Source organism: Phragmites australis, chromosome 6, assembly GCF_958298935.1.
Source record: "Phragmites australis chromosome 6, lpPhrAust1.1, whole genome shotgun sequence".
Classification (NCBI taxonomy): domain Eukaryota; kingdom Viridiplantae; phylum Streptophyta; class Magnoliopsida; order Poales; family Poaceae; genus Phragmites; species Phragmites australis.
The window spans coordinates 44,805,303-44,830,276 of record NC_084926.1 but is presented as its reverse complement, the minus strand read 5'-3'; the positions used below and the strand labels follow the sequence as shown (position 1 = coordinate 44,830,276).

General features: G+C 43.5%; 6 protein-coding genes across 9 annotated transcripts; 2 read left to right on the top strand and 4 right to left on the bottom strand.

Annotated features, from left to right (window-relative positions):
* The first annotated feature begins 1,297 nt into the window (after positions 1–1,297).
* Positions 1,298–6,692, top strand: LOC133922826 (glutamate receptor 3.1-like). Of its 3 annotated transcripts, XM_062368328.1 has the most exons (8): positions 1,298–1,535; positions 2,648–2,743; positions 2,878–2,982; positions 3,083–4,428; positions 4,520–4,797; positions 5,182–5,213; positions 5,307–5,713; positions 5,975–6,692. In XM_062368328.1, exons 3-8 carry the CDS (start codon positions 2,937–2,939, stop codon positions 6,434–6,436), a joined length of 2,571 nt encoding a protein of 856 aa, XP_062224312.1. In that variant the 5' UTR covers positions 1,298–1,535; positions 2,648–2,743; positions 2,878–2,936; the 3' UTR covers positions 6,437–6,692. The 3 variants fall into 3 exon arrangements, with proteins under 3 accessions (XP_062224312.1, XP_062224310.1, XP_062224311.1); XM_062368326.1 differs by having other exon boundaries at positions 1,299–1,535; positions 2,648–2,982; XM_062368327.1 differs by lacking the exon at positions 1,298–1,535 and adding an exon at positions 2,289–2,514 and having other exon boundaries at positions 2,648–2,982.
* A 532-nt stretch (positions 6,693–7,224) lies between these two features.
* LOC133922825 (peptidyl-prolyl cis-trans isomerase FKBP18, chloroplastic-like) lies at positions 7,225–8,930 on the top strand. The gene is made up of 6 exons (XM_062368325.1): positions 7,225–7,553; positions 7,844–7,914; positions 7,996–8,082; positions 8,181–8,330; positions 8,437–8,496; positions 8,594–8,930. The coding sequence occupies exons 1-6, from the start codon at positions 7,316–7,318 to the stop codon at positions 8,654–8,656; spliced, it is 669 nt and encodes a 222-aa protein (XP_062224309.1). The 5' UTR covers positions 7,225–7,315; the 3' UTR covers positions 8,657–8,930.
* Positions 8,916–13,213, bottom strand: LOC133922824 (UTP--glucose-1-phosphate uridylyltransferase-like). The gene is made up of 21 exons (XM_062368323.1): positions 12,957–13,213; positions 12,792–12,839; positions 12,566–12,657; positions 12,336–12,426; positions 12,097–12,157; positions 11,921–11,998; positions 11,770–11,820; positions 11,597–11,670; positions 11,422–11,494; positions 11,280–11,337; positions 11,138–11,184; positions 10,995–11,060; positions 10,795–10,827; positions 10,638–10,690; positions 10,483–10,558; positions 10,309–10,365; positions 10,135–10,218; positions 9,931–10,029; positions 9,730–9,834; positions 9,403–9,474; positions 8,916–9,053 (listed from the first exon to the last, which is right to left on the bottom strand). The coding sequence occupies exons 1-21, from the start codon at positions 13,013–13,015 to the stop codon at positions 9,027–9,029; spliced, it is 1,404 nt and encodes a 467-aa protein (XP_062224307.1). The 5' UTR covers positions 13,016–13,213; the 3' UTR covers positions 8,916–9,026.
* A 672-nt stretch (positions 13,214–13,885) lies between these two features.
* LOC133922823 (autophagy protein 5-like) lies at positions 13,886–17,065 on the bottom strand. Of its 2 annotated transcripts, none has more exons than XM_062368321.1 (8): positions 16,768–17,065; positions 15,996–16,120; positions 15,803–15,869; positions 15,079–15,168; positions 14,905–14,992; positions 14,665–14,802; positions 14,340–14,471; positions 13,886–14,237 (listed from the first exon to the last, which is right to left on the bottom strand). In XM_062368321.1, exons 1-8 carry the CDS (start codon positions 16,897–16,899, stop codon positions 13,894–13,896), a joined length of 1,116 nt encoding a protein of 371 aa, XP_062224305.1. In that variant the 5' UTR covers positions 16,900–17,065; the 3' UTR covers positions 13,886–13,893. The 2 variants fall into 2 exon arrangements, with proteins under 2 accessions (XP_062224305.1, XP_062224306.1); XM_062368322.1 differs by lacking the exon at positions 16,768–17,065 and adding an exon at positions 16,436–16,753.
* A 342-nt stretch (positions 17,066–17,407) lies between these two features.
* LOC133922822 (protein trichome birefringence-like 12) lies at positions 17,408–20,846 on the bottom strand. The gene is made up of 4 exons (XM_062368320.1): positions 20,083–20,846; positions 18,904–19,044; positions 18,246–18,495; positions 17,408–18,156 (listed from the first exon to the last, which is right to left on the bottom strand). The coding sequence occupies exons 1-4, from the start codon at positions 20,604–20,606 to the stop codon at positions 17,869–17,871; spliced, it is 1,203 nt and encodes a 400-aa protein (XP_062224304.1). The 5' UTR covers positions 20,607–20,846; the 3' UTR covers positions 17,408–17,868.
* Positions 20,847–22,427: 1,581 nt separating this feature from the next.
* On the bottom strand, positions 22,428–24,698 carry LOC133922821 (pentatricopeptide repeat-containing protein At2g01860). The gene is made up of 2 exons (XM_062368319.1): positions 24,377–24,698; positions 22,428–24,211 (listed from the first exon to the last, which is right to left on the bottom strand). The coding sequence occupies exon 2, from the start codon at positions 24,120–24,122 to the stop codon at positions 22,659–22,661; it is 1,464 nt and encodes a 487-aa protein (XP_062224303.1). The 5' UTR covers positions 24,123–24,211; positions 24,377–24,698; the 3' UTR covers positions 22,428–22,658.
* Positions 24,699–24,974: the final 276 nt, after the last annotated feature.

Below are 24,974 nucleotides of genomic sequence, written 5' to 3'. Positions count from 1 at the left end.
GTTTGCTAGCTTTTAGGCTAGAGATACATATACCTAGCTTGTCATGCCGATGAAGCGTAAGCAAAAGATGTGATCGATATTATTCTACTGTTCTAAGTTTTAATTATGAAAATCACTATAAATTGCACTCAAATAGCTCAACTATGTGGCTAAGATGACATGGAATTTTCGTCAGCATCCCCCTAAAATACATACATGTCCAGATTAGCATGCTACTAGAGGAGGCCGAGACCCGGCGATTCTTCACTTCCTCTAGCACTCCACCTGCACGGGCTCCAATCTGAGTGCAAGCTGAGCTGAAGCCATATTTTGAAACTAAAAAAGGGTAGAGGAGATAGAGATGTGGACAGGTTCTGGACTCCATGGGCAATCTTCAGTCAGACAACAGTGAGACTGACGCTTCAACCTTGGCTTCGTCCGTGCGTACGCGTCGTGGACTCGTGATGCACGTTTATGTATTTTGGTCTCTCACGCAGGCTAGCTCTTGGTTGTTGGAAGGGCCTTTTCAAACTGAGAAATGGAAGAACACAGGATTCAGATAGATAGGGAAGTAAACACAAAACATAGGATTGATAAATATAAGAAAGCTATAAGAATGATCCGTTTAGATAAGAGTGTATGGAAAACACAAGAATTAGATGAGAGATATGAAGTAAAAAAAATAAAAAAATCCATGAGGTTTGAACTGAAATCCTCTAAAATTCCTATGGAGGAAGCCATTCCGTAGTAATTTGACTTTGTCGGGGCGTCTTATCACTTGTACCGACATCTTTTTCACTTAACTTTGTCAACACGTCATCTTTATTCATCTTCTTATACTTTACTCGATCTTTATATGCACAGCTAGATCACTCTTGATTTCGTCTGGCCTCCTTGATCGTCTGGCACCAAACACTCGCTTGGTCTCGATAATCTCACCGCGACCGACAAGCCACATCCATCACCTGCACAACATAAAACAAGCAAAGACATATCTCCAATTCCATCTCCAGTTAGTTCGTAATCATAATTACAATACATAAATATATTCATAAAATTTAACAAATCATCGAACCAAAATAACAAACTTGTCAATGTGTATAAACTAAAACACATTTTAACTTGATTTTATATACCTTTTAATTTGGGCTAATCAACGGCAGGAGAATACAAACAGTATGACATGCTCAAAGAAGAAAGAAGATGTAACTTGCAAAAAGAAAACGTCAGATTTCTTTGCCCAATCATACACTCTAGGACTCAAGGTTGCATGCAGAGGCAGCAATGCCCTCCTGGTGCTAGTCTACTGCAGTAGATAGACTAGACCTACAACTCAGAGGTCACTGGAGGCATCGTGATCTGGGACCCACCTGCCATGTACCATTCCCATCTCCCTCTCCCTCCCCTGTCTCCCTCTCCTACAATATACCCAGCTCCGACATAATGACCCGGAATGAGCTCCAGGAGGAAGCCCATGGGGTCTTGACGAGGAGCCAAGCGGCTGCCTGGGAGACCAAGATTTCTTCTTTCGGGGGAGCAAGCGCCGAGTTCAACCGGTAAGGGCCGAGTTCTTTCGGGAGACCAAGATTTCATCTGACGTTGTTTCGCCTTTGGAACTAGCACCACATCCTCCTGCCATTTCGTTGTCGGCGTCAAAATCCCCATCACTCCAACCACCAATGGCTTACAGTTCTTGGGTCCTAAGCAATAAATCAGCAGAAATCTGGGTTCTTGGACTAGTTCCTGCACCTCCCTGTTGATTTCTAGTCCCACACTGATCCCCGAGTAATCTATTCCCAGTAACCATTATTAGTACTTGCCGTTGTTGGGGGTTTGATTGGAGCAAGGACTCACCATCAGGTGAGTTCTTGGATGTTCAAAACTTAGTCAGTCTATCTTCTATCTTCACTTGATTAACGAGCGCAAAACACATGAGAAGCTGAGGCTTGTGTTTTGTTCGTTCGGTTACAACCATTCAGGCATTGCTGAACTTTTGCAAGAAGCACCATTTAGAGTTCTTTGGGACATAGCATGGAACGTGTGCTTGTTTCTTATTGTCTGATTTATTGACACAGGGGATAGAATTAGATACCTTGATTGGCTCTTATGCCTTGCACAGTCCAAGGTATGGAGGTCCAGCTTTTGTTCTCTTCATACCAAAAGTGTGTGGAAAGTGGAATCTATGGAGAGATTATGATAGCTACAAGTTTGCCTAGCACTGTTCGCTAATGGACCACATTGCATCTGCCATCTGGTTCGTGGGAAAGGGCCATTTTAGCAAAGTGGCCTTCGGAATTCCGAGGAAGCTTCCCCGGAAGAACTTAGGATTCACCTTACCTTTCGTTTAGTTGAATGTTCATCAACTTTGTGACTTTTTTATGGTTGCCTTTTTTCCTAGAATTAGGACAAGTGGACAGCATATCAAGACATTGTGTAGTCTACTAGGAAGCAATACACCTTTGCAGTCGTCAATCTATCCCTCCATCTTATTCTTATAATTGCTTCCTACATATTCACATTTTGGCCTTTCAACTTGTGAGCTAAATCTGTAGATGTTAATTCTCTTCCACATGGATGATGCTGCTGTTACCAATTACCATTATTATTTTTGATGGGGGAGTTACCCATTGCTGTCCAAATAACAGCTGCTTTTATCTTTTTTTGACAGGGTTTCCAAATTCATTGATAATTCGCTAACATGTGCATAAGTTTCTGGTAGCTTTTGCACCGTTTCATCCACAATGAAGACAGCTTTTGTCATATGGTTGGTCCTCACTCTGTTCATCCCTAATGGGATCTGCAATAGCTTAGCTGCACGACCATCTGTTGTGAATATTGGTTCTATTCTTCGATTCAACTCCACCATCGGAGGTGTTTCAGCGGTTGCTGTCCATGCAGCCTTGGAGGATATCAACTCCGACCCAACAATTCTAAATGGAACAACATTACAAGTTGACATGAGGGATACAAATTGTGATGATGGCTTCCTTGGCATGGTTCAAGGTAGGCCAGCTATAATTCCGCTTTCATTTATTTTGCATTGTTAAATAGTGCATGCTTCTATTCTAGAGTTGTGATAATGATACAATATTCCTTATATCAGGTCTGCAGTTCATGGAGACAGATGTTATTGCAATCATTGGCCCACAATGTTCTACAATTGCTCATATCATTTCGTTTGTTGCAAATGAGCTCCAAGTCCCTTTGATGTCCTTTGCATCTGATGCAACTCTATCATCAATCCAGTTCCCGTTCTTTGTTCGGACTGCTCCCAGTGATCTCTACCAAATGGCAGCTGTGGCGGCAGTTGTTGATTACTACCAGTGGAAGATAGTGACTGCCATATACCTTGATGATGATTTTGGTCGAAATGGCATTGCTGCTTTGGATGATGCGCTTACCGCAAGGCGCTGCAAAATTTCCAACAAGATTGGATTCAATAGCAATGCTAAAAGAAGTGAGCTTCTAAATTTGTTGGTTACTGTTAGTAACATGGAGTCTCGTGTTATCATTGTCCATACTAGTGCTCCATCCGGACTCCAGCTTTTCTCCCTTGCAAACAGACTAAACATGGACAATGGTTATGTATGGATTGCAACTGATTGGCTTTCTGCTTATCTTGATGCTAATTCTTCAGTTCCTGCTGAGACTATATCTGGCATGCAAGGTGTTCTGACTTTACGCCCACACATCCCTAAATCAAAGATAAAGAGTAATTTGATCTCTAAGTGGAGCAGTTTAAGCAAGAAGTACAACCATAGTGAACTTCGCATAAATGCTTATGGTTTTTATGTTTATGATAGTGTATGGACAGTAGCCCGGGCTCTGGACGCCTTCTTTGATGATGGTGGGAGAATTTCCTTTTCAAATGACTCAAGGTTACTCGGTGAAACTGGGGGAACTCTTCACCTTGAAGCCATGAGTATTTTTGACATGGGAAACAAATTATTGGGTAATATTAGAAGTGTAAACTTCACTGGGGCGTCTGGCCAAGTGCAATTTGATGCTCAGGGTGACCTCATTCATCCTGCCTATGATATCATAAACATAATTGGAAATGGTGTGCGGACCATTGGTTTTTGGTCAAATTATACTCAGTTGTTGTCGACCGTCCTTCCAGAGGACCTATATTCGAAGCCTCCTAATACTTCTCTTGCCAATCAACATCTCTATGATGTCATTTGGCCTGGGGAGACTGTGCAAAAGCCTCGAGGCTGGGTTTTTCCTTCTAATGCCAAGGAGTTGAAAATTGGCGTCCCCAACAGATTTAGCTTCAAAGAGTTTGTCTCCAAAGACAATGCTACTGGGTCAATGCAGGGCTATTGCATCGATGTCTTCACCCAGGCATTGGCTTTGCTTCCTTATCCTGTTACGTACAAGTTTGTACCCTTCGGGAGTGATACTGAAAATCCTTCTTATGACAAACTCACACAGGCGGTTGAGACAAATGTAAGTATGAACAAGCAATGTGTTCTTTTCTTTTCTTTTCTTTCTGCACATTTTAGCACATGATAATGATTAGAGTTACCTTATTTTGCAGGAGTTTGATGCAGCAATAGGGGATATCACAATTACAATGAACCGGACTCAAATTACTGATTTCACCCAGCCCTTCATTGAGTCAGGCCTGGTTATCTTGGCTCCGGTTAAGAAGCATATAACAAATTCTTGGGCATTCTTGCAGCCTTTCACTTTGCAGATGTGGTGTGTTACAGGGTTATTCTTTCTTATTGTGGGTGTTGTTGTTTGGGTTCTTGAACATCGAATCAATGATGAGTTTCGTGGCTCACCACGACAACAGATAATAACTATTTTTTGGTAAGGAGCTAAATTTCAGAAACATATAAATATCGGTTCACTTAACTTACAGATGCTGATATTTCTATGATTCCTGTCCCTCACATTGCCCACTATTAGCAGCCTAAAAATGTGTTTTTCAACGATGACTGGTGCTCCAATTAAGTTGTCCAGATGGAACATCAGCCATGAACAATGAGATGAAATCTTGTAATTTGAGACTGGTCGAAGAAAAGATCTCTGCATATACACAACCTAATTTCCCATGATATTATGATGCATTATTTTTTATTTTCCTTAGTTTTGTATGCCAAGTACTTCACATGTATCGCCAAAAGTTCTTCTGATGGTTTGATTCTTTTCTCTGAATTGAGTGATTGTGATCTTGACTATGATTCTCTGCAGGTTCAGCTTTTCAACTTTATTTTTTGCACACAGTGAGTAACCTGACCTTTCCTGTTCTGTATTTTGGTAGAAGTACCGTTCTGTTCTGACTTCTGATGCGTTATCTCCGTCTCTATTTGTTACAGGAGAAAATACTATGAGTGCCTTAGGACGTGGTGTCTTGATCATATGGCTATTTGTTGTTTTGATCATTCAGTCCAGCTATACCGCGAGTCTTACTTCCATCCTGACCGTGCAACAACTTGATACTTCTATAAAAGGACTTGATGACCTGAAAAATAGTGATTATACTATTGGTTTCCAAGTTGGTTCTTTTGCAGAAGAATACATGGTCAAGGAATTGACCATCTCGAGGTCAAGGCTAAAAGCTCTCGGTTCTCCAGAAGAATATGCTGAAAACCTCAAACTAGGCCCTAATAAAGGAGGTGTTATGGCCATTGTCGACGAGCGCCCTTATGTTGAACTGTTTCTGTCAACATACTGCAAGATTGCGGTTGCTGGCTCCGATTTCACCAGTTGGGGATGGGGCTTTGTAAGTACTCTGAACTCAAGTTTTTAAAATCTGTTTTAGTAATATAAAGAGACAGAAGTCATAACGCCTTAAAAAATTATCCACAGTAACATAACAGTTTATTTGTTAAGAAAATCATCTACTGTTTACATAGCTGATGAAACACAAAAGATTATGCAGCCTTTCTTGCACTTAGTTGCAGAAGAAGTTGAAACTCTAAAGTCTAAAACCACTTCGCTTCTTGCATTCAAACATAGCACCTTATAAAATTAACTCTATCAGGCATTTCCAAGGGACTCTCCTTTGCAAGTAGACCTGTCCACGGCAATCCTAGCACTTTCAGAGAATGGGGAGCTGCAGCGGATCCACGACAAGTGGCTCAAGACAGGCGAGTGTGCAGCTGAGAACGCCGGGTATGTGGACTCGAACCAGCTCCGCCTTGAGAGCTTCTGGGGCCTGTTCCTAATTTGTGGTGTGGCATGTGTCCTCGCACTGCTCATTTACTTCGGCATCATGCTACGCCAATACCTGAGACATGAACCGCCAGAAACAGCACTCTCCTTGGAGTCAGGGTCATCGAAATCGAAGCGAAGCCTCAAGAAATTTATCTCATTTGTCGATGACAAGGAGCCACCAAAGAAAAAGGGGTCCTCGAGCCTTTCACGAAGTAACCTTTCTGGTCTTGACATAGAAAGGCCGGTGAGGTCAGTCAGGAATGGTGGTGTTATTGATATTTCAAACTAGTGCGTGTGTACAAACTACGAGGCTAACAAATTATTCGTTTTGGACCTGGGATGCATCATCTTTGGGTCAATTTATGCAATCTTAGTTAGGAAATTAGAGTGAAAGGCTATGTAGGGAATTGTATTTGTAGGTTTTTAGCGCCCCAACGAAGTTGTCTGGTATGAGTTTGTTGTGTCAACTGCAAAATTGTATAGAGGCAACCGTTGCCGATGATGGTATTATGAATTGAATATATGTATGTTTCAATATTTTCTCAGATCTATCTCATCATACTTGTTATATAGCTTTTGGCCGCCTGAACCCATTTGACTAGGCAAGTCCTTCATTTGTTCATACTTCAAATAAGATGAAAATGCAAAGGTTTGAAGTGCTGTGTCTGAGTCTCTGAAAGGAATGTTGCGTTTAGTTAGAGATGTAATGAATACAAGGAAAAGCTCTTTAAGCAAGAGGCTTGAGTATTTTACACACTCTCTTCAGTGCATTCTTGGCTGCCTTACCCAAAAAAAAAAAAGAGGAGGGGGAGCATTTTTGGCTGAAGGGCAAAGCCCTGCTGCAATATTTTTGATAGTGAAATAACAGTTTCACAAAATAATCAGATTTAAGTCAGCGTACAGTTGAAGTTTTTCACTAAGAATACAACAGATCACTAAGACAGTAACAAGCGAACATTGGGATTTTGGAGATAATAGCACGATCTGGAAAACCAAGAAATAAAAACTGGAAAAATGAAGGGAATAAGAAAAAGAATATATAAAAGGAGAAATGGGATATTCTGATATCCTATCACTCGCGGCTACCAGCTTATGGATATGATGATGAAGTAGCAGTTGCGTGCGCGCCATTTCGGCCCCTCGCATCGTCCCTCTCCTCCACTCTGCCATGGCTTCCTCTGCCCTGCCTTCTGGAACCTTCCACCGCCATTCGCTCCCCTCATCTGCTCCTCCTCATCATTCGAGAGAGACTGCTTGCACCCCGTGCTGCCTCCCCGGAGCCGTCTCCCGTCGGCGAGCGGCCGTGCAGCTCCTCTCCGCCGGCTTCTTGACCGCCGTCTCGCCGCCTTCGCTCGCCGCGAGGAGGGGACGCAGGGTCGTACCGCCGGAGGACTACGTCTCTGCACGTGCGTCGCTATGCTTGCTTCCTCGCGCCGTGGATTCCTTGGGGGTTTTTTTTTTTTTGCATCTGTTCTCAGATTATTGCTATAACTGGCTCCTTTGCGTCTGAATTGGGGCTTATTGCAGTTGTCGGTTGTTAAATAATTGGGTTTTAGAACGCAAATGCGGTTTTTTTTCCATGTTGAATATGTTTGCAAAGCTACATCTACACCCCTGCTGAATCTTCACTCTCTTGATTAATAAAACCCCGTTATGTGTTCTCCGAGTAATTTCATCTGAGAACTTTTGGGAGCAGCTGATGGACTGAAGTACTACGATCTTGTTGAAGGGAAGGGTCCAACCGCTGAAAATGGCTCTACTGTGCAGGTAATCCTCTCCGATCTGCACATTGCCCATTTGCCCTTCCCTCTAAACTGAGACTAAATGGCTATCTTCTCAACTCTGAAGGTTCATTTTGACTGCATATACCGTGGCATCACCGCAGTGTCGAGCCGTGAATCCAAGCTCCTAGCAGGGAACCGAAGTATCGCACAGGTTATGTTGCAAACTACTCCTGATCCTTGTGTGCTAGTTGTAGTACTGCTGCTCTAGAACAATGAGAATTAAGATGTTTGTGTGACTTCTTCTAGTAGCCTTATGAGTTCACTGTCGGGTCGCTGCCTGGCAAAGAACGAAAGCGGGACTTCGCAGACAATTCCAATGGGCTATACTCAGCGCAGGCTGCACCAAAGCCTCCAGCCGCCATGTACATGATAACTGAGGGAATGAAAGTAGGGGGAAAGGTATGGAGAAGGACAACTAGCACAAGCGAAGGCAAGTAATTCGGTCTTCCTGCCTCTACTATTTTACTGACTTGATCTCTGTTATGTCTATATGTTGGTCATGCAGAGGAGAGTAATTGTGCCTCCAGAGCTCGGATATGGGAAAAGGGGGATGAGTGAGATACCGGTAAATGTCCAGTTTATTAAAATGTTGTTGCTCATGTAGTTTGATTTAGTACGATCATGTCTTGAGGTGGTTTGTTTGATTCCATGCTTCTTTGTAGCCTGATTCTACTTTTGAGATGGATATAGAGCTATTGGAAGTTGTCCCTCCCGCAGAAAAATAGCCGTTTTTTGTTTGCAATGGATGGGGAACATTGAGGTACTTATGGAGTGTCCCGAATTTCAGAGGGCGATTAATAATTTACTGATATTTGATGTCCATGTTAATCAGATATACAATTGTATTCACACTATGATTAGATGCATATTGAGATATTTGCTGGGATAAAACCTCTTTGCCAGCCCATGTAAAACCTCTTGGACAAGAAGCAGAACTAAAGTATGTAAAATACATGTAATTAAATGTTTTATTCATTATGTTGAAGCAAAATTGGATAATGAATATTCTCCACTATGTTATGGGGCCTGTTTGATTCTACAATAAATGGTGAAAAGTGATCTGCCACTGAGAAGGCAGCGCGCTCCAATGTTTCTTTAAAGGTCCTCAGGGCCATTGATCTCCTGAAATAAAAGAATACATATATTCTCTTGTTAAAAACACCATGGTGCTATCAGCTTGCTTTTTGATTGAGATATACAATTGCATCTTTCAAATGAAGTTCTAATTTCTTTTTCTGTTTTTTCTATCCAGAGGTGAAATACTGGAATTTAGTGACCTGTCTAAGAATTCTAACTAGAGTAAGCATGTAACGATGCTAATATTACTCTTGTTCCTCTTCAATATTATCCTGAAGCTAACATAAATGCTGATAATAAGCATGTAAACAGAGGAGAACTTAGATCTATATTTGCTTTCAAACTACAAAATTCTTGGAACATCAACAAGATAGTGCCTCTTTTGAAGATGTACCTTGTTCTCAATCAGTGCTCCATCTGGGATTTCCAGCTTCACACCAGGTTTTGCTGTGATTGTCACATTCCCCTAAAAAAATAGAGGAAATAAATGTCATTACTCCAAGGATTAAACACTACAAGATACACATCTTCACAAAGTATTCATAGAAATATGAGAAGAGAAGCTGCGCATTATCCACATAAAGTTTCCCGATAAGTATAAAAAAGTAACATGCTACATATGACTTTTGAAAAAATATATAAAATTAGTCCGAAAATTTTCCTTAGGACTGTAACTAGAAAAAAAAGAGATTAGAGTAGTTCTGCAATTTGGAAGAGGTACCTTCAGCACAATGCCAGAACCAAACCAAACATCACCAGACACCTTCAAGCTGTCAAGCTCAACAATGCTAGGGATCGACTTGAAGCGACCAAGGAAGTTCCCAACCTGTTATGAGAAAGAAGAAGATCATATTATTTGTTTTTGGTTCTCACAAGTTAATTTAGAACTTCTTTTCACGAGGAATTAATGTTAGAGCTTGACCTTCTTGAACTCAGGGCCCAGTTCAATTGAGGGATTTGATGGATTTGTTCTAGCTGAATTGCGCGTAACAAAGCCATCAACCAAGGTATATAGATCCGACTACAAGGGGAAAATAAAAATGATTCCAGTTAGATTGTTAGAAATAGCATTATGATTGTTAAAAATTGCATTATCTTCAGAATTTATTCAGCATATCATACAAACCTGTACTAGCTGCAAATCTGATGTTGCCTTAACCGGTAGGAACCGGGACCTTGGAACATTGATACCAATTGCATGGTCAAAGAACTAGTCCAATAAAATATTATTTGTCATCTTTATATATATATAAGATAAAGGTATGGTGATGGACATATAGTGTTTGGTAATTGTTAGTACCCTGATTGCTGCACCAGCTGCTGTTTCCAACTGAAGAACTTTCACACCATCCACTTCCTGAAATTACATGTTGTCACATCACAATTTTATTTTTATTCTTCACAAATCATTCCTGTTATAAAGTTCATGAAGCAGTCCTCTTGGAAATAGGGCTTCATGACATGCGTTTTTTACCTTAGGATTTGGAATGATCTCCATCTTGAGTGCATCAGCTTCAACAAGGCGTTTGATAGCCTTCAAGTTCACCCATCTGCCAAAATCGGTAGTAACGTTAGGTAATAACTGCAATATTGACAACTTACAGAAATGAAAACTATGAATTCACTTACAGATTGTTTGTGTTGAAGATCTTGAATTTCTCAATTGATTTGAACTCATTCACCTATTTTCAGAGAATTTTGGAAGCAATCTCACGAAAAGCTCTAGAATTACTGAATTTTCCGTGGTATAAGTTATTATAATTGTGTATACTAGTTTATAACTTACATGTGCATCAGGAACTTGTGCAATCTCCAGAAGCTGCAAAAAGACAGAAAATTAGTGTCCCTAAAACAGTAATAAGATGTTGATGAATAACAACTGTATATGCACCTCCCCAAAATAATTCATCAAGTAAATTGCAAACTGGAACAGCATAGGAAGGCGAAAATGTTGCTCTGGTAGAACAAGGAAAATGACAAGTTTACCTGAACCCTTCCTTCATATGAGATCAGTGTGCCTCCTTTTACATCAGCCAATGTTTTCGGGGTAACCTGAAAAAGGGTTGTATAACTTCCTTAGCAGCCAACTCCAAGTAATATTCCTCATCAGATATCAGGCAACTACATACCTCCATACAATACTCATTCTGCTTGTGGATCAAATGGTTCAATATCTCTATTCAATAGTTAAGTATATTGCAAGTTAGCATACTCTTTATTAACCAAAAAACTTGTAAAAATAAATGGTAATGCTAATTTCCATAAGGATACTCATGTCAACAATAGCGCCCAAGTTATCCGAGTTTGCAATGAATACATACTCTTTTCCCTGCAATAGGATCAAAAAGAATGTTAATACATGAAAACTTTGGTGAAAGGTGGGAACTAGGAGTATTCCCAGATTATTGCAAACCTGTGAGAGTAATAAATCAAGCTTGCTGCTGTTCATCAGCGACGGGAAGATGTCACCATGGCCAGGAGGGTACCTGAAAATTTTGTGTAACTCAAAAGATGTTTAAAATTGGTACTTGTGCAGCTGTGTTCATACCATGAAAATCCTGATTGAACTACATATGGCAATGGCTTACCAGCCATCCTTGCAGGTCTTCCCCTTGGAAGGCCATGGCAAGAACTCGTCAGCTACCACACGAGGGTACTGGCTCTGTATTGTGCTTTGTTGTCAGTATAGCAAATTTTAAAATTTATGGAGAACTAAGATCCAAACAAGTGTCCTACAGCAGCAAAACTTTGCCTGAAATACCTGATTGAATGTATGGATATCAATGTTTGAATTTGCATATTTCTCAACAATCTGCAGGACAAACGTACTTGTTAGCATTCAGAAAAACTGTTCAGTTTGCTTTTGATCTCCAATGCAAAGAGGAAAACAGGGAGAAGAGAAAAAAAATTACCTTTAAGGTGTCTTCGTGGGTGTTGAAGGAGTTCATCAGAAGCAGTGGCACATTGCTGCCATATTTCTTGTTGAGTGACTGTACAAGAAACGATATCACTCGGTGTCAGATTGCAAGATAAAAGATTAAGTGATAAATTCGAAGAAAGACAGCATGAATCATAATGTATAATCCACCTCAATTTGGAGAACAATCAGGTCGAGGAAAGTAAATCCGTTGCGCACTTCAATGACCGATCTGCAATATTCCAGACAACATGTTCAGAGAATTTCTTAAGCATGATATTCTTATTCCGATATCAGTGACATGTGGAAAACGCTACGGCTTAAATCAGATATTCAAAGCAAGCCCCCCAAAAAAATGCTTCTAAATTTGTATTCTCGAACTGAATGGGAAAATCTACCATTCAACTTACTTGGGTCCGGTGCATCCCATTGTCGTCCCCAGGCCGCCGTTGAGCTTCAGCACAGCTAGCTTGTCGAGCAGCTTCTTCGTCGTCTCGATGTCTTCATAGCACAGACAAAGACAAGAAGTGCAGTGAAATCAGTCTTGACATTCATATTTCCATGCATCAGATTCAGGAGTATGCTGACGAATAGCAAGAATTCAGGATGAAGAGGTGAGGCTGTCTGCTGCAGTTGGCACCTTCAGGCGGGGCTTCCAGGGTATCGTACGGCACCACCACCTCGTCGGTCGGAGTGTGGATCTTGGCCCACTCTATGAGCTCCTCGTCGCCGCTTTTGTCACCGCACGCCATGACCCACGATCGAACGCAGACGAGATCAGATCAATGTCGAAACGCATCGCCATTTCTCATTCGAGCAATTCTTGATGAGGTGATGCATGGATCGTATAGGTTGGTGAGTGTTACCTGAGGTAGCGGGAGACGAGGCTGAGGAAGCCGGACTTCTCATTCTCGCTGCTCAGTGGACAGACACCAAGAAACCAAGAAAAGCATTAAGAAGAAACAGCAATGGCAGATAACGAAGATCTCATCGGCCGCGAGTGATCTGAAACTGAGAGCGTATGGGAGAACCTGATCTGCGTGAGGCCGGCAACGGCTTCGCGCAGCTTGGCAAGCTTCTCCTCCGCCATTTGCAAATGCGGGTGCGTGTGTGAGTATGACGAGAGATCTAGGAGAGGAGAGGAGAGGAGACGGGGAGATCGGAGGAAGGAGGTGGAGGAGTTGGTTATTAAAGGGAAGGGAAGGAGCAGAGCAATGGCGGGATAACAAACGAACCAAAAGAGGGGGCGATGCGGCGTTAACGACGCGAGACCGACCCCGTTACCCACGGAGGAAGCACTAATTTTTTTTCCTCCTTTTATTTCTATTTTTCTTTAACGCAAAGCTTTTTTTTCTATTTTTCTTTAACGCAAAGCCTTTTTTCCTGAGAAAAAAACATTGCTGAGTTGGTGTCTATGTTGGTTCAGTATTTCCGGGGAAAATTATCTGTGATAAGGCACTTGTTTGATCCGCTCGCCGGAAAGAGTTACAGTATTGGATCTGGAGAGATGGCACCATTTTTTTTTTCGAACTTGCAAGAGCTCTGCGTGTCAAGCTTTATCGAAGAATTGCAAAGAAAGGAGAGAAGACACCATAGAGGAAATATCTTGACATGTGAGTGACCAGAATCATCAGATTATAAACGGCTGTACCACGGCACTGAAACATCATGATGCATTGATTTTTTTTTTTCTCTAATCTTCCTAGTAATCATTTCATACCACAATCTGGAATTTGAGAATCAGCAGTTCTGCGCAAAGCAGGATATATGACATTAAAATTCACATTGTTTCGTCTGTCGGAAAATAAACATTCATCATCTAATTCCATCCTTGCATCAACACAAAAAGGGTTGTGACTTTAGCATCTGTATAAAAGATAATGGCGTCTACCGTCTAACCAAAGAACAAAACAAGCGATTTCTGGAACCCACTGCTACGGGTATATAACATTTTCATCTACTCTCGGGCTATTGTTTTCTTTTACCGACATATACAGAAATGTGGAGGTAGTATTCAGGGTTCTTCAAGTTATTGGCAACCCAGAGGAACGGGATGTCCATGTCGAGCTCTATGCCCTGCACCCTTACTAGCTTCACTTTAGCTTTCTTGGCAATATCTGCCTCCCGCAAACTTACCGAAGCTTGTTCCACCTCCTGAGAACTTCTTGAAGAGTTAGTGATATCTGAATCATCAGGAGGTGAATCCAATGCCTCCACATGTTGAGAATCATCAGCTCTAATTGCGGGCTTTGAGCTGAAGAATTCAGGAAGCAATGTTTGCAACGCATGTTCCAGGGTAATGTAGCTTCTACCTGCACCGTAGAGTGAACAACATGTTAAGGCAAACAACTACTCTAGCCATACAATGGAACATAGTGAAATATAGCATAAATGTTCATTGTGGTGCTACATACCTTCAACCTTCCGAATCTCGAATGGCCGATTTATATAGGACACGCTTTCCCAGTCACTAAGAGGTATTGCATCTTCTATATCTTCAAGGTCTTCTTGAACACTGCGCACATATAATCGAACAGGGACCCTGCCTAACCATAGATTAATTGATAAGAGCCAGCACAGTAGATGGGTATATCTAAACGTGTCATCTCTTAATAATTGCTATATTACTTGAAAAGTGCGCTGAAATTTATAAATATGGATTATCATATCAAGTCCTTGTAGGTATGGGAAATTTTTAACCACAAATTACAGTAGAAAGTCCAGAGTAAAAGAGCATACATGGTTTGCCAGATCCAGGAGATTCAGGCTCATCAGAACTTTGTTGACGCTCTACGGAAGGAGTTTGTACTAAGCCATCCTCTTCAAATGGTCCAAGCTTAAGCCTGGTTGAGACATTCTTATATCCATCTAAGTTAACTAATACCAAATAACACAGTAATGGTTAAAATGTGTCGCTAAAAGTATTCAGAACAGCCTGGGATACATTCTTGAAACTAAAATGTTGTTTCTGGAGAGTACCTTTCATTACAGATTCCCACAGGGCAATTTGATCAGCCTGGGACATATTCATCACACTCTTACTGTTCCCAGTAATGATGAAGGTGGCCTGCAAAGGGAAAAAAAAAAGAATTACAATCTATTGTTTTGTGATGGGAAGAAAACAACAGGATAATGTCGGATCTCAAAACAAACCTCTTTCAGGGAATTCATGTAGGTCCATTTCACACTATCTTCACCCTCACATGGTGATAAAATTTCTGAGGGATACCCCCTAAAATGAACCTACAGTTTGATACATAAATTGTGTGGAAAGAAGAACTGAACAAGTAAGAGAAAAAAGCCACATAGGAGCAGAAACAGCAGACTAGTGCAAAAGACTTTCAAGATTTCAGGCTCCAAATGAAAAATGCCACATCTAATATATGCCCATGTTGTTTGAAATACGTTGAGATATTGCCTCGGTTAAAAGTAAAAGTATCACAAACCGAAATTTTGTTTTTTCCCATCCTATACAAAGTGAGCCTCCCCTTTAAACATTGATACATGGATGATTGCCATCAAGCAAGGACTACAAAGTGCATGACTCGCTGTAAAAAAGGGTATTGCATTGATCTAATTGACACATCACAGAGCTGAGCTGCTAACATAGTGACTAGATTCTGAGAACATGGTCCAAGATTTAGTTACAACAGCCAAACCTTCAAAAAAGGGGTAAACTTGATAGAGAATCTCTAATGATATTTCCAGCAAACCAAAATATTAAAACAGAACGTAAATGGTCGATCCAAATATTTATACAATCCACCCGTGCATTAATATAAAACAAAACTTCAATGACATAAAAACATCTCACAAAACAAAGAGATAAATAAAAGGAAAATCAAGAAATTAGGTAGAAGATAAATTATATCCTTACTATTAGATTCCATGGTCTTTCTGGATCTGCACATAGAAGGTCAAAAAGAACTCCAATAGGTACATACCTAAGAGTGCAAAGATACAAAAGGCAGTTAGCAATTAAAGAATTCTGAAGAACAGCATGTGTTTCGATTATTTAACTTATTGGCAAATGCCCATCACGAATACAAGTAGAAGATAACACATGTTACCATTTTAGTGGCAGCCCTTTATATTCAAACCAAACAGTGTCCACACCAGGTGGGAGGGTGTTGCTGAAATGAGCCTTTATAACAGGTATCAAGAGGGGCAGATACCCAATTCTTGGCCCCAAAGTCTGTCCCAGGTGAAAAGAAGATCCATAAATGAAACTAAAAAGGCAACGGTGCACTTTAAAAGTAGTCAAAAACTCAAAAAATACCATGCTTCTTAACAAGAGAGAACACTCCCTCCCATAAAGGCAAAGATGAGCCTTCCATAGAAACAAGGGGTGTTGTGCTTTAGCACTAAGTGTAAATGTCATTCTTATGTGTTGCACACAAAAGTATAGCTTGCAATGTAGTCAAGGGTAAGGAGGACGAAATACAATGAAAAACATGCTATAACTATTTGCACATAAGATGCTAATAAAACAAGCAAGAAATAGCCTCACAGGTTCACACATGATTATCGGACTGGACGTCAAAATCAGATAGAAGGAATTCTCTTGTGTTGTTACAGCAACGAAGTAAACCCGGTATACTAGACTTCAACATGGGTCCAAAGATTTGGGAATCCTCAAACAGCAACCTATCTGATGATCATCTGCAAGGTGCCCTAGCAATTGCAGCTATAGAAATAGGGCATCGAAATTCGGACGGCGCTGTCAATCGACGGCATGGGAACCGAGGATCATAAGTACGGAACCAACAAGCGAGACAGTAAAACAGGCAGCTTTAGAGGAGGCGAGGGCGTCGAGAGGGAAGGAGAGAAGGTTAGCGTTACCGGGAAGGGCGGAGGCGGGGGGAGCGCGGTGACGTCGGCGTCGTGGAGGTGGACCTGCAGCGGAACGGCCCCGCCCCAGACCCGCCGCGCCGCCTCCTCCGACCACGCCGCCTCGTCGTACGGCGCAGCCATTGCCGCCGCCGGGTACAGATCTCGCGGGTCGTTTGCCGGCGACGGCGGTTCCTAGAGCTGGGCGGCGGCCTATAGGACCTAATCTGCTTCGCTTTGCTTGCCTTGCTGGTTTTCGCTGAGAAAGCGACGAAACGGAGAGGAAGCAGGGTTCGGTTCGATCAGAGAAAGGGTTATCGAGTAGATCTATTTATTAGTATTATAAAATTATTTTTATACTAATAATTTATTATAATCTTAATTCTTACATCTATTTATATGATCTCAAATTTAATCAACTAAACATAAGCTCAGCTTAAACTTTTTAAATAGATATAATTAATTAAATATTATTCTTTTCAACAAATATTATTTTACTCAATCTACTTATACGATGCAACTCTATAAAACCTTATCCAAGAACCAAACACACCTGATGTTTATATTTGCAAGACTTAAACAATTAACATAAAATTGGTAAAAAAAAACAATTCACATAAAATTGGTAAAGAAAAATTGTGATTTGGATTTTTATCTCTTATTTCGTAGGATGATTTCGATCTTTGATGGTATAACAGTGTGTAGTACAACATAGCACATTCAGTAGACCGTAGTAGCCCTGAACCGAGCTTCGCATTCACAATGAGCTGCACTTACATAAAGGGGTAAAAACTTCAAAGCATAATTGCAGTTAAATAGGTTTCTCGTTTCAATTGCTAAAACCTGAAACTGCATATTCTACGTATAACTACATTCAGGGATACGTATCTTGGACAATCAAATGACATGCATGCCTAACAATACTAGGGTTGCTTCTAGATCGAAGAAAAGAATCATCTCGTTCTCCCTTGATCCCATTCTCCTCTATCTTCGCTTTCAGACAAACATTGCAAAGCTCCAAGCATATTTCCTCAGTTATCACGTTCCAAAACCAGTACGCCTTTGTCTACCCAGAGAACAGTGACAACAATGATCAGAACTTCAACAACGCAATCAACCTTTTCCCTGATTCAAGTAATGCAAGATCTGTGCAGCCAGGATGTCGACCCATGTGTCCGGCACGCCAGGCAGGCACCAATGCATGCAGTCCTGCCCCCAGACAGCCACCGCGTCCTTCTTGCCAAGCCAGATAGCAGGATGGGCATCAGCACGGAACTCGCTCATGTACGTCAGGTTGAGCAACTGGATATCTGTGCCAATTAGGGCTTCCTGAATCACATAATTCACCAGCCTCGCTTCTTTGTTCACTCCCCCATTCCGGGGATCAAACCAAGAATCGAACTGCACAAGATGCCGCTCTAGAAAATCAGCGACTTGCAATTTTGAAATGTGTAGTCTGAATCGAAACAGTTTGACCTTCAGAATGTTACCTCATGTTCTTCGAGAAGCCTATCAAACACACAGCTGCCGTTGTGATTCCAGTCGCCTCCATAGAAGTGCCTAGGTGACTGCGCGCGCCACAGCTTCAGGGTTGTTCTTGGAACCTCCCTTTCAATGTAAGAGGCCATACTTTTGAGGACTACTTTCAGTCCGTCATATATGCCAAGTGGAGGTTCAATCGGCTTTCCTCCTCTGAAGAAAACAAGGGGAGTCTCCTTTGGGAATTTATCTGGACCCCACCTGATATGGAGAATTGTGTTGAGAATTTCAACAGGAATGAAGTGGTGATAGAGTAATCTTATCCATGATCAGTTGTTCACAGTATTAAAAAGAAGTATAAAAGAAAGAAACAACTAGTATGTTAGTTAACTCAGGATACTATGATCCAGTGGTAAGTATAGGCATAGAACTTTATGGAGAAGCACATTGGGGATATAGCACCTATTTTGGAGAAAATTAACAATAACAAGTGAAAAATAACTGAAGAGGTTTTAAGAAAGAGCCTTTATCAATGAATTACCCAGCTCAAGTGACCTCAATGTGATGCTAAGGGTTAGTACTGCAAGAAACTATTTGGCAATCTCAGTATGTCGAACAATAGCATATCGGAGAGTAAAAAAGAATTTCAAGTTGAGAACAACAGCTCACCAGTGTCCTGTGTTGAAAATGAGCACATCATAGAACTTAGTGATATTTACCCACTCATCAGCGGGAATGTCAACGTCCACTCTATAAGTTCCTTTTATTCCATCCTTCTGAAGTTCTTTCGAATTCTCTACAGGCTGCCACCTTTGTATCATTAGCTACCACCATGTGAGCTTCATGATTCATTATATGAAGTATACAAAAGTACAATTCTGCTCCTCTCAAAAAACACAGGTGCAAGCAATACAAATACCAGAGTACTGCAGGTTTAACAAATACGAACATTATGCGGCACACGAGTGGTATCCTTGCCTCCTTGAATGTTACAGTACGCCTAATAATAATTTAGTCATTGAAACATGCAGTCGACAAGGCTTTATTCTATACGCATCAAAATACACTTTAACGTCTAGATTTTCATACATTGCAATATAAAATGAACAGGAAAGAAATAGCAAAATTATTCACAATTCAGCAAACAACATTACACAGCTGACATCCCTGCAGACAAGAACCATGCAGCATAGAACAATATTTGCTACATATCATCCTAGTTTCTTCAAGGGAACAGACAACCATTAGATTCAGTCCCTCACACATCAAATAGCCTGAAATTATGCCAGGGGGGAGGACCGGGGGGGGGGGGGGGATCTACCAAACCAAATAACCACAAATGCTACCGATCCCAATTCTTGTTTAGCATCATCCCAAATTTCTCCAAGAATACTACCAACTCCTAGTATCGCACAATCATGTAGTGACACTACATCATAGCAATATAATTTAAAATATTTCAATAATTGGTCCTGATTTCTCAGTCCTGTCTTAGTTGCATGTTTGTATCATAAACAAGCCAGGCAAAGTGAAATATCTGTTTGCTCATACAGTATATAGTTTCATCTCTCAAATATCGCGACTGCTGCAATGTAGATAAGTATCGCGACTGCTGCAATGTAGATAAGTATCGCAACTGCTGCAATGTAGATGATTTCAAAGTCTCAATATGTCCTTCTTACTCAAAAAGTCGCAAACGCAATCTCTGCATCCTTGGCAATGCAATGTAAGCACGCTACCACCTGTAATCTAGCTACGAAATTCATGGTAATCTCATGAAAAGATTGATCTTTCACATATGGTTGAAACCTAAAACAAAGTCGGAAAGCAAGAGCAATCAGCACTCACGTGTACTTGGCGAGCAGCACGGCGCGGTGGTACGCGACGACGACGTCCTCCCTGGGGAAGTACCCACCGCGCCAGGCGCCACGCCGCTTCCACTTGCGTGCGCCGTCGTCGGCCGACCGGAGCGCGCAAAGCAGCGCGACGAGGAGGTTCTCGGATAGCGAGTCCCCCACGAGTCCGACCCGGCGGCCCCTGGCCGCAGCCAGGAACCCCGCGGCGTCGATCCTCGGGACGACGGCGCCGCCGCAGCGGTTGGGCGCCCAGGAGAGCGGCGCGAGCGCGGGGCGGCCGTTGCGGAGGCAGTTCCAGGCGTTGCGGTGGAAGGGGCAGGACGGGGAGTAGAGCGGCGGCGGCGCTGGCTCCGGGGTGGGGACCCAGCGACCGGCGGCCGCGTCGGAGGGCGCGGCGCCGCAAGGGAGCGGCTGCGGCGGGGACGGGGCCGGGCGGGGGGAGGATGGCAAGAGGAGGAGGAAGGTGGTGAGGGTTACGGGGAGGAGGAGCAGCAGAGGGAGGCGGAGACGCGGCATTGTGCCCGCCTCTGGCGACAACGCGGGGTAGGGAGAGATTGGGAACGCCACACGCACACAGACACGCAGCCTTCTTCCTCCTCGTGGATGATTGGATCTACCTCAACGCACACCGTCTGCCTTTACGATTGTTGTCGTGCTGACTGATTGCCTGCTCAACTGTGTTGCGATATTCATGTTGATGGAGGTCCGACGCCAAAGCTATGCAATTTACTCACTAATCGAGTCCAAGAACAAATTTAGTGGGTAAATACATGTACGTACTGATAATTGGCGGCTTGAGAACCTCGTCCCACATTCTCCAAATAACCTCGTCCCTCCGGCTCATTTGCTTCTTCGTACAAGGAGAATAGGTAAAATTTGCTCAATTTTGTCCCTAGGACTTCTCAAACACAGATTCGATGCATATGCCTTTTTAACCTTTTTTAAACAAAAAATGCCCTACCAACTTCCACACTGCATTGTTAATATGCGTACAGATGAAAGATAGTGGTAGATTGTAAGTGGAGCAAACTTTGATTATTGCCTATTAAATCCTGGGTTCAAGCTCATATGGCTTCGAACTTGTGCTGGAACCGTCGGCGGGTGTTGAAGGGTGCTTTTGTACGTAGGGTTCTTTATTACTTTTGTATGAAGGTCTTTGTATACTTTTGTATGAAGGTCTTTGTATACTTTTGTATGAAGGATGTTCCCTAACGAAAGTCTAATGTAGTCTTTTTTTCACGATGAAGGTCTGAAGAAGGGTTCTTTTTCTCGAAGAAAGCTTGACGAAGGGTTGTTTCCCAACAAAAGTCTAGCAAAGTCCTTTTTCTGCGATAAAGGCCTAACAAAGGGTTCCTTTTCCCTGACAAGGGCTTGACGAAGAGTTGTTTCCCGACGAAAGCCTGATGAAGTCCTTTTTCCACGACGAAGGTCTAACGAAGGGTTCCCTTTCCCCGACGAGGGCTTGATGAAGGGTTGTTTCTCGACGAAGTTCTTTTTCCGCAACGAAGGCCTGACGAAGGGTTCCTTTTCCCCAACGAAGGCTTGACGAAGGGTTATTCTAAAAAAAAAAGCCCAACGAAGGGTTCCTTTTCCCTGATGAATGTTTGACGAAAGGTTATTCTTCAACGAAGGCCAGAGTGCCAGACTATTACAAAGGTCATGCCTGTACAAAGGCCCTGTGTGTATCGAAGGGTGACTCTTGTACGAAGGCCAACATCCTTGTAGGAAGGCCTTCTTGTGAAATTTGTCTTATCCGAAGGCTTCCTTACTCCTTAGAATCGGATCTCTATGATCAGCGTCAATTGTTGGAACTATATTTGTGAACAATACCGAAGAGGCTTGTTCCAGGTAAAAAGAGAGGAGTGAAGATGAGAGGAATCAACAACACTCTTGACCTCTTGGGTTTTTTCTATAGATGAGGGAGAGAGGTAAAATTTACTCACCAATCTTTGGTGGGGTACAAGTATTACAAAAGACTCTTGGGACTTTACCTAGACTGGTATATTATATGAATTTCTTTGTAAGCTTGAGTCTTTCCCCCTAACAAGGTTAAACAAGTATAGTCACAAATTACTTCTGTCAAGATCATTTCCTTGATTATGGATCACCAACTGTGCGAAAGAAAATTATTGTCTGTAGGAGTTAGTACTCAAGAGACTTATCTGAATTCTGCAATGAACACAAAATTCAGCACCGAGCAATCTTGAAGCTACAAGTTCAGTACTTGTACTAAGAACTATTAAGAGACAGATATATGTTCTTGTTAGGGTCAAAAGTATGCAGAAAAAGCGACTTGCAAGCATATGCATCAACAGATTCAGATTCAGCCCAGTGTAGTGCAGTCACCAATTCGCTGTTTTGTCATGGAAAATTGATCGGTGAAAAATACACGAGGCGCAGAAACAACAACCACAAAAACGTAATTACTCGCCTACTTCTTTCTACCACTACAAAGGTTATAGATAATTCATCTCAAAACAAAGCTTACAAAAAGAGTAATTACACAAAAGCGTGGTGTTCCTGTTCCGATTCTACTCTGCCTGTCAGATGTCAACAACATTCAGAGAGTCAAGAAGAACGGCCATCGCTACTTTCAGGCAAGCGTGAAAGCAGCCTCCTGTCCAACTTCACACCGGCCGACTCGGCCTCTCTGATCAGCTGCCGGCACTTGGCCAGCCTCCCCTCCGCCGCATAACCTTCGATCACATTGCGGTACATGTCGCCGGTCGGGACAAAGCCAGCCTCCTTCAACCTCGACAAGTACCAGAGCGCCCTCTCCTGGTCGCGCAACACCACGCACAGCTTGACAATGACCCGGTACGCTGGCAGGTCAAGGAGGCAACCGGCCTGCTCCATATCCCACACCAGGGCCAAAGCCTCGCGGTGCCTCCCGTCGCGGCAGCGGCTGTGGACCACCGTCGTGTACATCACCACGGTGGGGCTCCCGCCGGAATCCCTGAACCAGCTGAACAGGCTCTCCACGGCCGCGTACCGCCTGAGCTTTACGCAGACCTTCATAACAGCCGTGCAGTCCTGCGGACGCAGGTCCAAGTCTGGACTCTCGCCGAGCTCGTCGACCAGCGCGGCGGCGAGTCCGTAGCCTTCAGGCGTCCGGGCGGCTTCCAACATCAGCTTCACATAGATGCTTGGGTGCAGCGTCCTCTGATTGATCTTTGCGAGCTCGAGTAGTTTGCGCGCAAGTCCTAGTTTCCCATCCCTGATGAACCCGCTCGCCATGGCTTCAAGAACAGTACGGCTCGCCGTGGGGACGCACTGTTCCAGAGCAGACTCCACCTTCAGCTGGCCAAAGCGCGCCAAAACTTGGATGGTGGACGCGAGAATCCGGTCGTCGGGAAACAATGGCACGACCGTCTGCCTCTGAGCCCAGCACAACGTCTGGAGCGCGCGCTCGGGGAGTCCCATGTGCCCGAGCTCACGGATGGTCATCGATAAGGAGCCCTTCCGGAGGAACCTTGCCCACCGGTCGAGCACCGCGGAGACGTCGCGCTCTGGGGGAAGCGTGGCGATCTCCCGAGCAATCCCGACGAGGGCCTCTGGGTTCTTGCGCACCTGGTCGCTGAAGGAAGCGCGCGAGGAGAGCGCCGCTCTTGCTGCAAGCCGGAGGTGCTGCTTCGGTGCCGGCGCGACGGGCAGCCTCGTCTTGTGCGGCAGCGGCAGCGGGAGCGCCCGCTGCTTCGCCGGGTTTGGCGGCTTCAGGGGCTTCTGACGCATTGGCCGGTCGAAGAGCGCCGAGATGGCATCAATCTCATCTTTGCTCCATCCTAGACTGTCTCCCTCATCATCCCCGGCAGCAGCATTCTCGTCACACGCCTGGTCACTGTACTCTGACGCCCCCAAGTCCTTGCCAGAACCTCCACTTGATAACTCTGTGCAAGAAATACGAGACCTTGAGGGGAAATGACCATGACTCCATAGCCCCCGGACTCTCACGTTCACCAATGCCGGGCAAACGACGGGCGGTGCGGGGAGGGGCCGGCTCATCAGAGAAGGGGCGGCCTTTATTTGGGACATGGGGGTTCAGTTGAACCCCAGATTATTCTGGAAAACGAACTGCGCTCCGGAAGAAGAATCAAATCGTATGGTGTCAACTGAGATTGATCCTGCCCGAACCGAAGAAGAAGAACTTGATAAGGCAATCGAGGAGTGATGAGATTACTAAAAAATCCGCAGCGACATGATTGGAGAGAGAATCGATTTGAATTTAATTGAGAACAAAACCAATTTGAAGCGAAGATTATACAGAGAAATCGAGAATCAAAATATACCTCCAGTGCCACTCTTCTGCTCCACTGCTTGTGCTCTCTGAGCCGCTGCTCGCCCGACGACCCACGCCGGCAAGCCCTCGCCCTCGCCCTCGCCCTCGCCCTCACGGGAACAACTGCTGCCGGACCGGCCGGCAAGCGTGAGTCAGGGGCGGATGCGTGACGCTGCCCAAACTTGAGAGCCTCGCCGGTGCTGGTGGACTACCCGCCGTCCGTTCGATTGTCGCTGGCTGCCCTCGATGAGTCGGCGGCTCCTCCTGCCTCGAAGGGATGCCGCCACCACCGTGAGGAGGAATCGATGAGGATGAGGGTGTGACTGGTGGAAGTCTGGGCTGGGCTGGGCCGGTCTGTTATTACTCCAACCGGTGATGGAGGAGCCCACGCCCCACGGTAGGCGTTGGGGAGTTTTTTTATTTTTACATTTTCTTACTTAAAAAATTAAATAAATAGCTCTCGAATGAAATTTACAGTAATAAACGTCTATCATCCTCTTAAAGGCCTGCGGCCCTTTCAAAGAGCGATAAGGATGACACGGTGTTGCAGCCATTAGGTACTATTCCTGTGGTGAATAATACTCAATGCTCAATTTTCTCTTTACATC

Coding starts and splice junctions, on each gene's coding strand:
- LOC133922826 (XM_062368326.1), top strand. CDS start 2,721: ATGAAGACAGCTTTTGTCATATGGTTGGTCCTCACTCTGTTCATCCCT. Junction 2,983..3,082: donor CTTCCTTGGCATGGTTCAAG/GTAGGCCAGCTA, acceptor TCCTTATATCAG/GTCTGCAGTTCATGGAGACA. Junction 5,214..5,306: donor AACTTTATTTTTTGCACACA/GTGAGTAACCTG, acceptor TATTTGTTACAG/GAGAAAATACTATGAGTGCC.
- LOC133922825 (XM_062368325.1), top strand. CDS start 7,316: ATGGCTTCCTCTGCCCTGCCTTCTGGAACCTTCCACCGCCATTCGCTC. Junction 7,554..7,843: donor GGAGGACTACGTCTCTGCAC/GTGCGTCGCTAT, acceptor TTTTGGGAGCAG/CTGATGGACTGAAGTACTAC. Junction 8,331..8,436: donor GAATGAAAGTAGGGGGAAAG/GTATGGAGAAGG, acceptor TTGGTCATGCAG/AGGAGAGTAATTGTGCCTCC.
- LOC133922824 (XM_062368323.1), bottom strand. CDS start 13,015: ATGGCGGAGGAGAAGCTTGCCAAGCTGCGCGAAGCCGTTGCCGGCCTC. Junction 11,495..11,596: donor AAGACCTGCAAGGATGGCTG/GTAAGCCATTGC, acceptor CAAAATTTTCAG/GTACCCTCCTGGCCATGGTG. Junction 10,691..10,794: donor CACAAGTTCCTGATGCACAT/GTAAGTTATAAA, acceptor CTCTGAAAATAG/GTGAATGAGTTCAAATCAAT.
- LOC133922823 (XM_062368321.1), bottom strand. CDS start 16,899: ATGGCTGCGCCGTACGACGAGGCGGCGTGGTCGGAGGAGGCGGCGCGG. Junction 16,121..16,767: donor CCCCGCCTCCGCCCTTCCCG/GTAACGCTAACC, acceptor CACCTGGGACAG/ACTTTGGGGCCAAGAATTGG. Junction 14,803..14,904: donor GTGGGAATCTGTAATGAAAG/GTACTCTCCAGA, acceptor ATTTGGTATTAG/TTAACTTAGATGGATATAAG.
- LOC133922822 (XM_062368320.1), bottom strand. CDS start 20,606: ATGCCGCGTCTCCGCCTCCCTCTGCTGCTCCTCCTCCCCGTAACCCTC. Junction 19,045..20,082: donor GTGCTGCTCGCCAAGTACAC/GTGAGTGCTGAT, acceptor AATGATACAAAG/GTGGCAGCCTGTAGAGAATT. Junction 18,157..18,245: donor GGCTTCTCGAAGAACATGAG/GTAACATTCTGA, acceptor CATCTTGTGCAG/TTCGATTCTTGGTTTGATCC.
- LOC133922821 (XM_062368319.1), bottom strand. CDS start 24,122: ATGTCCCAAATAAAGGCCGCCCCTTCTCTGATGAGCCGGCCCCTCCCC.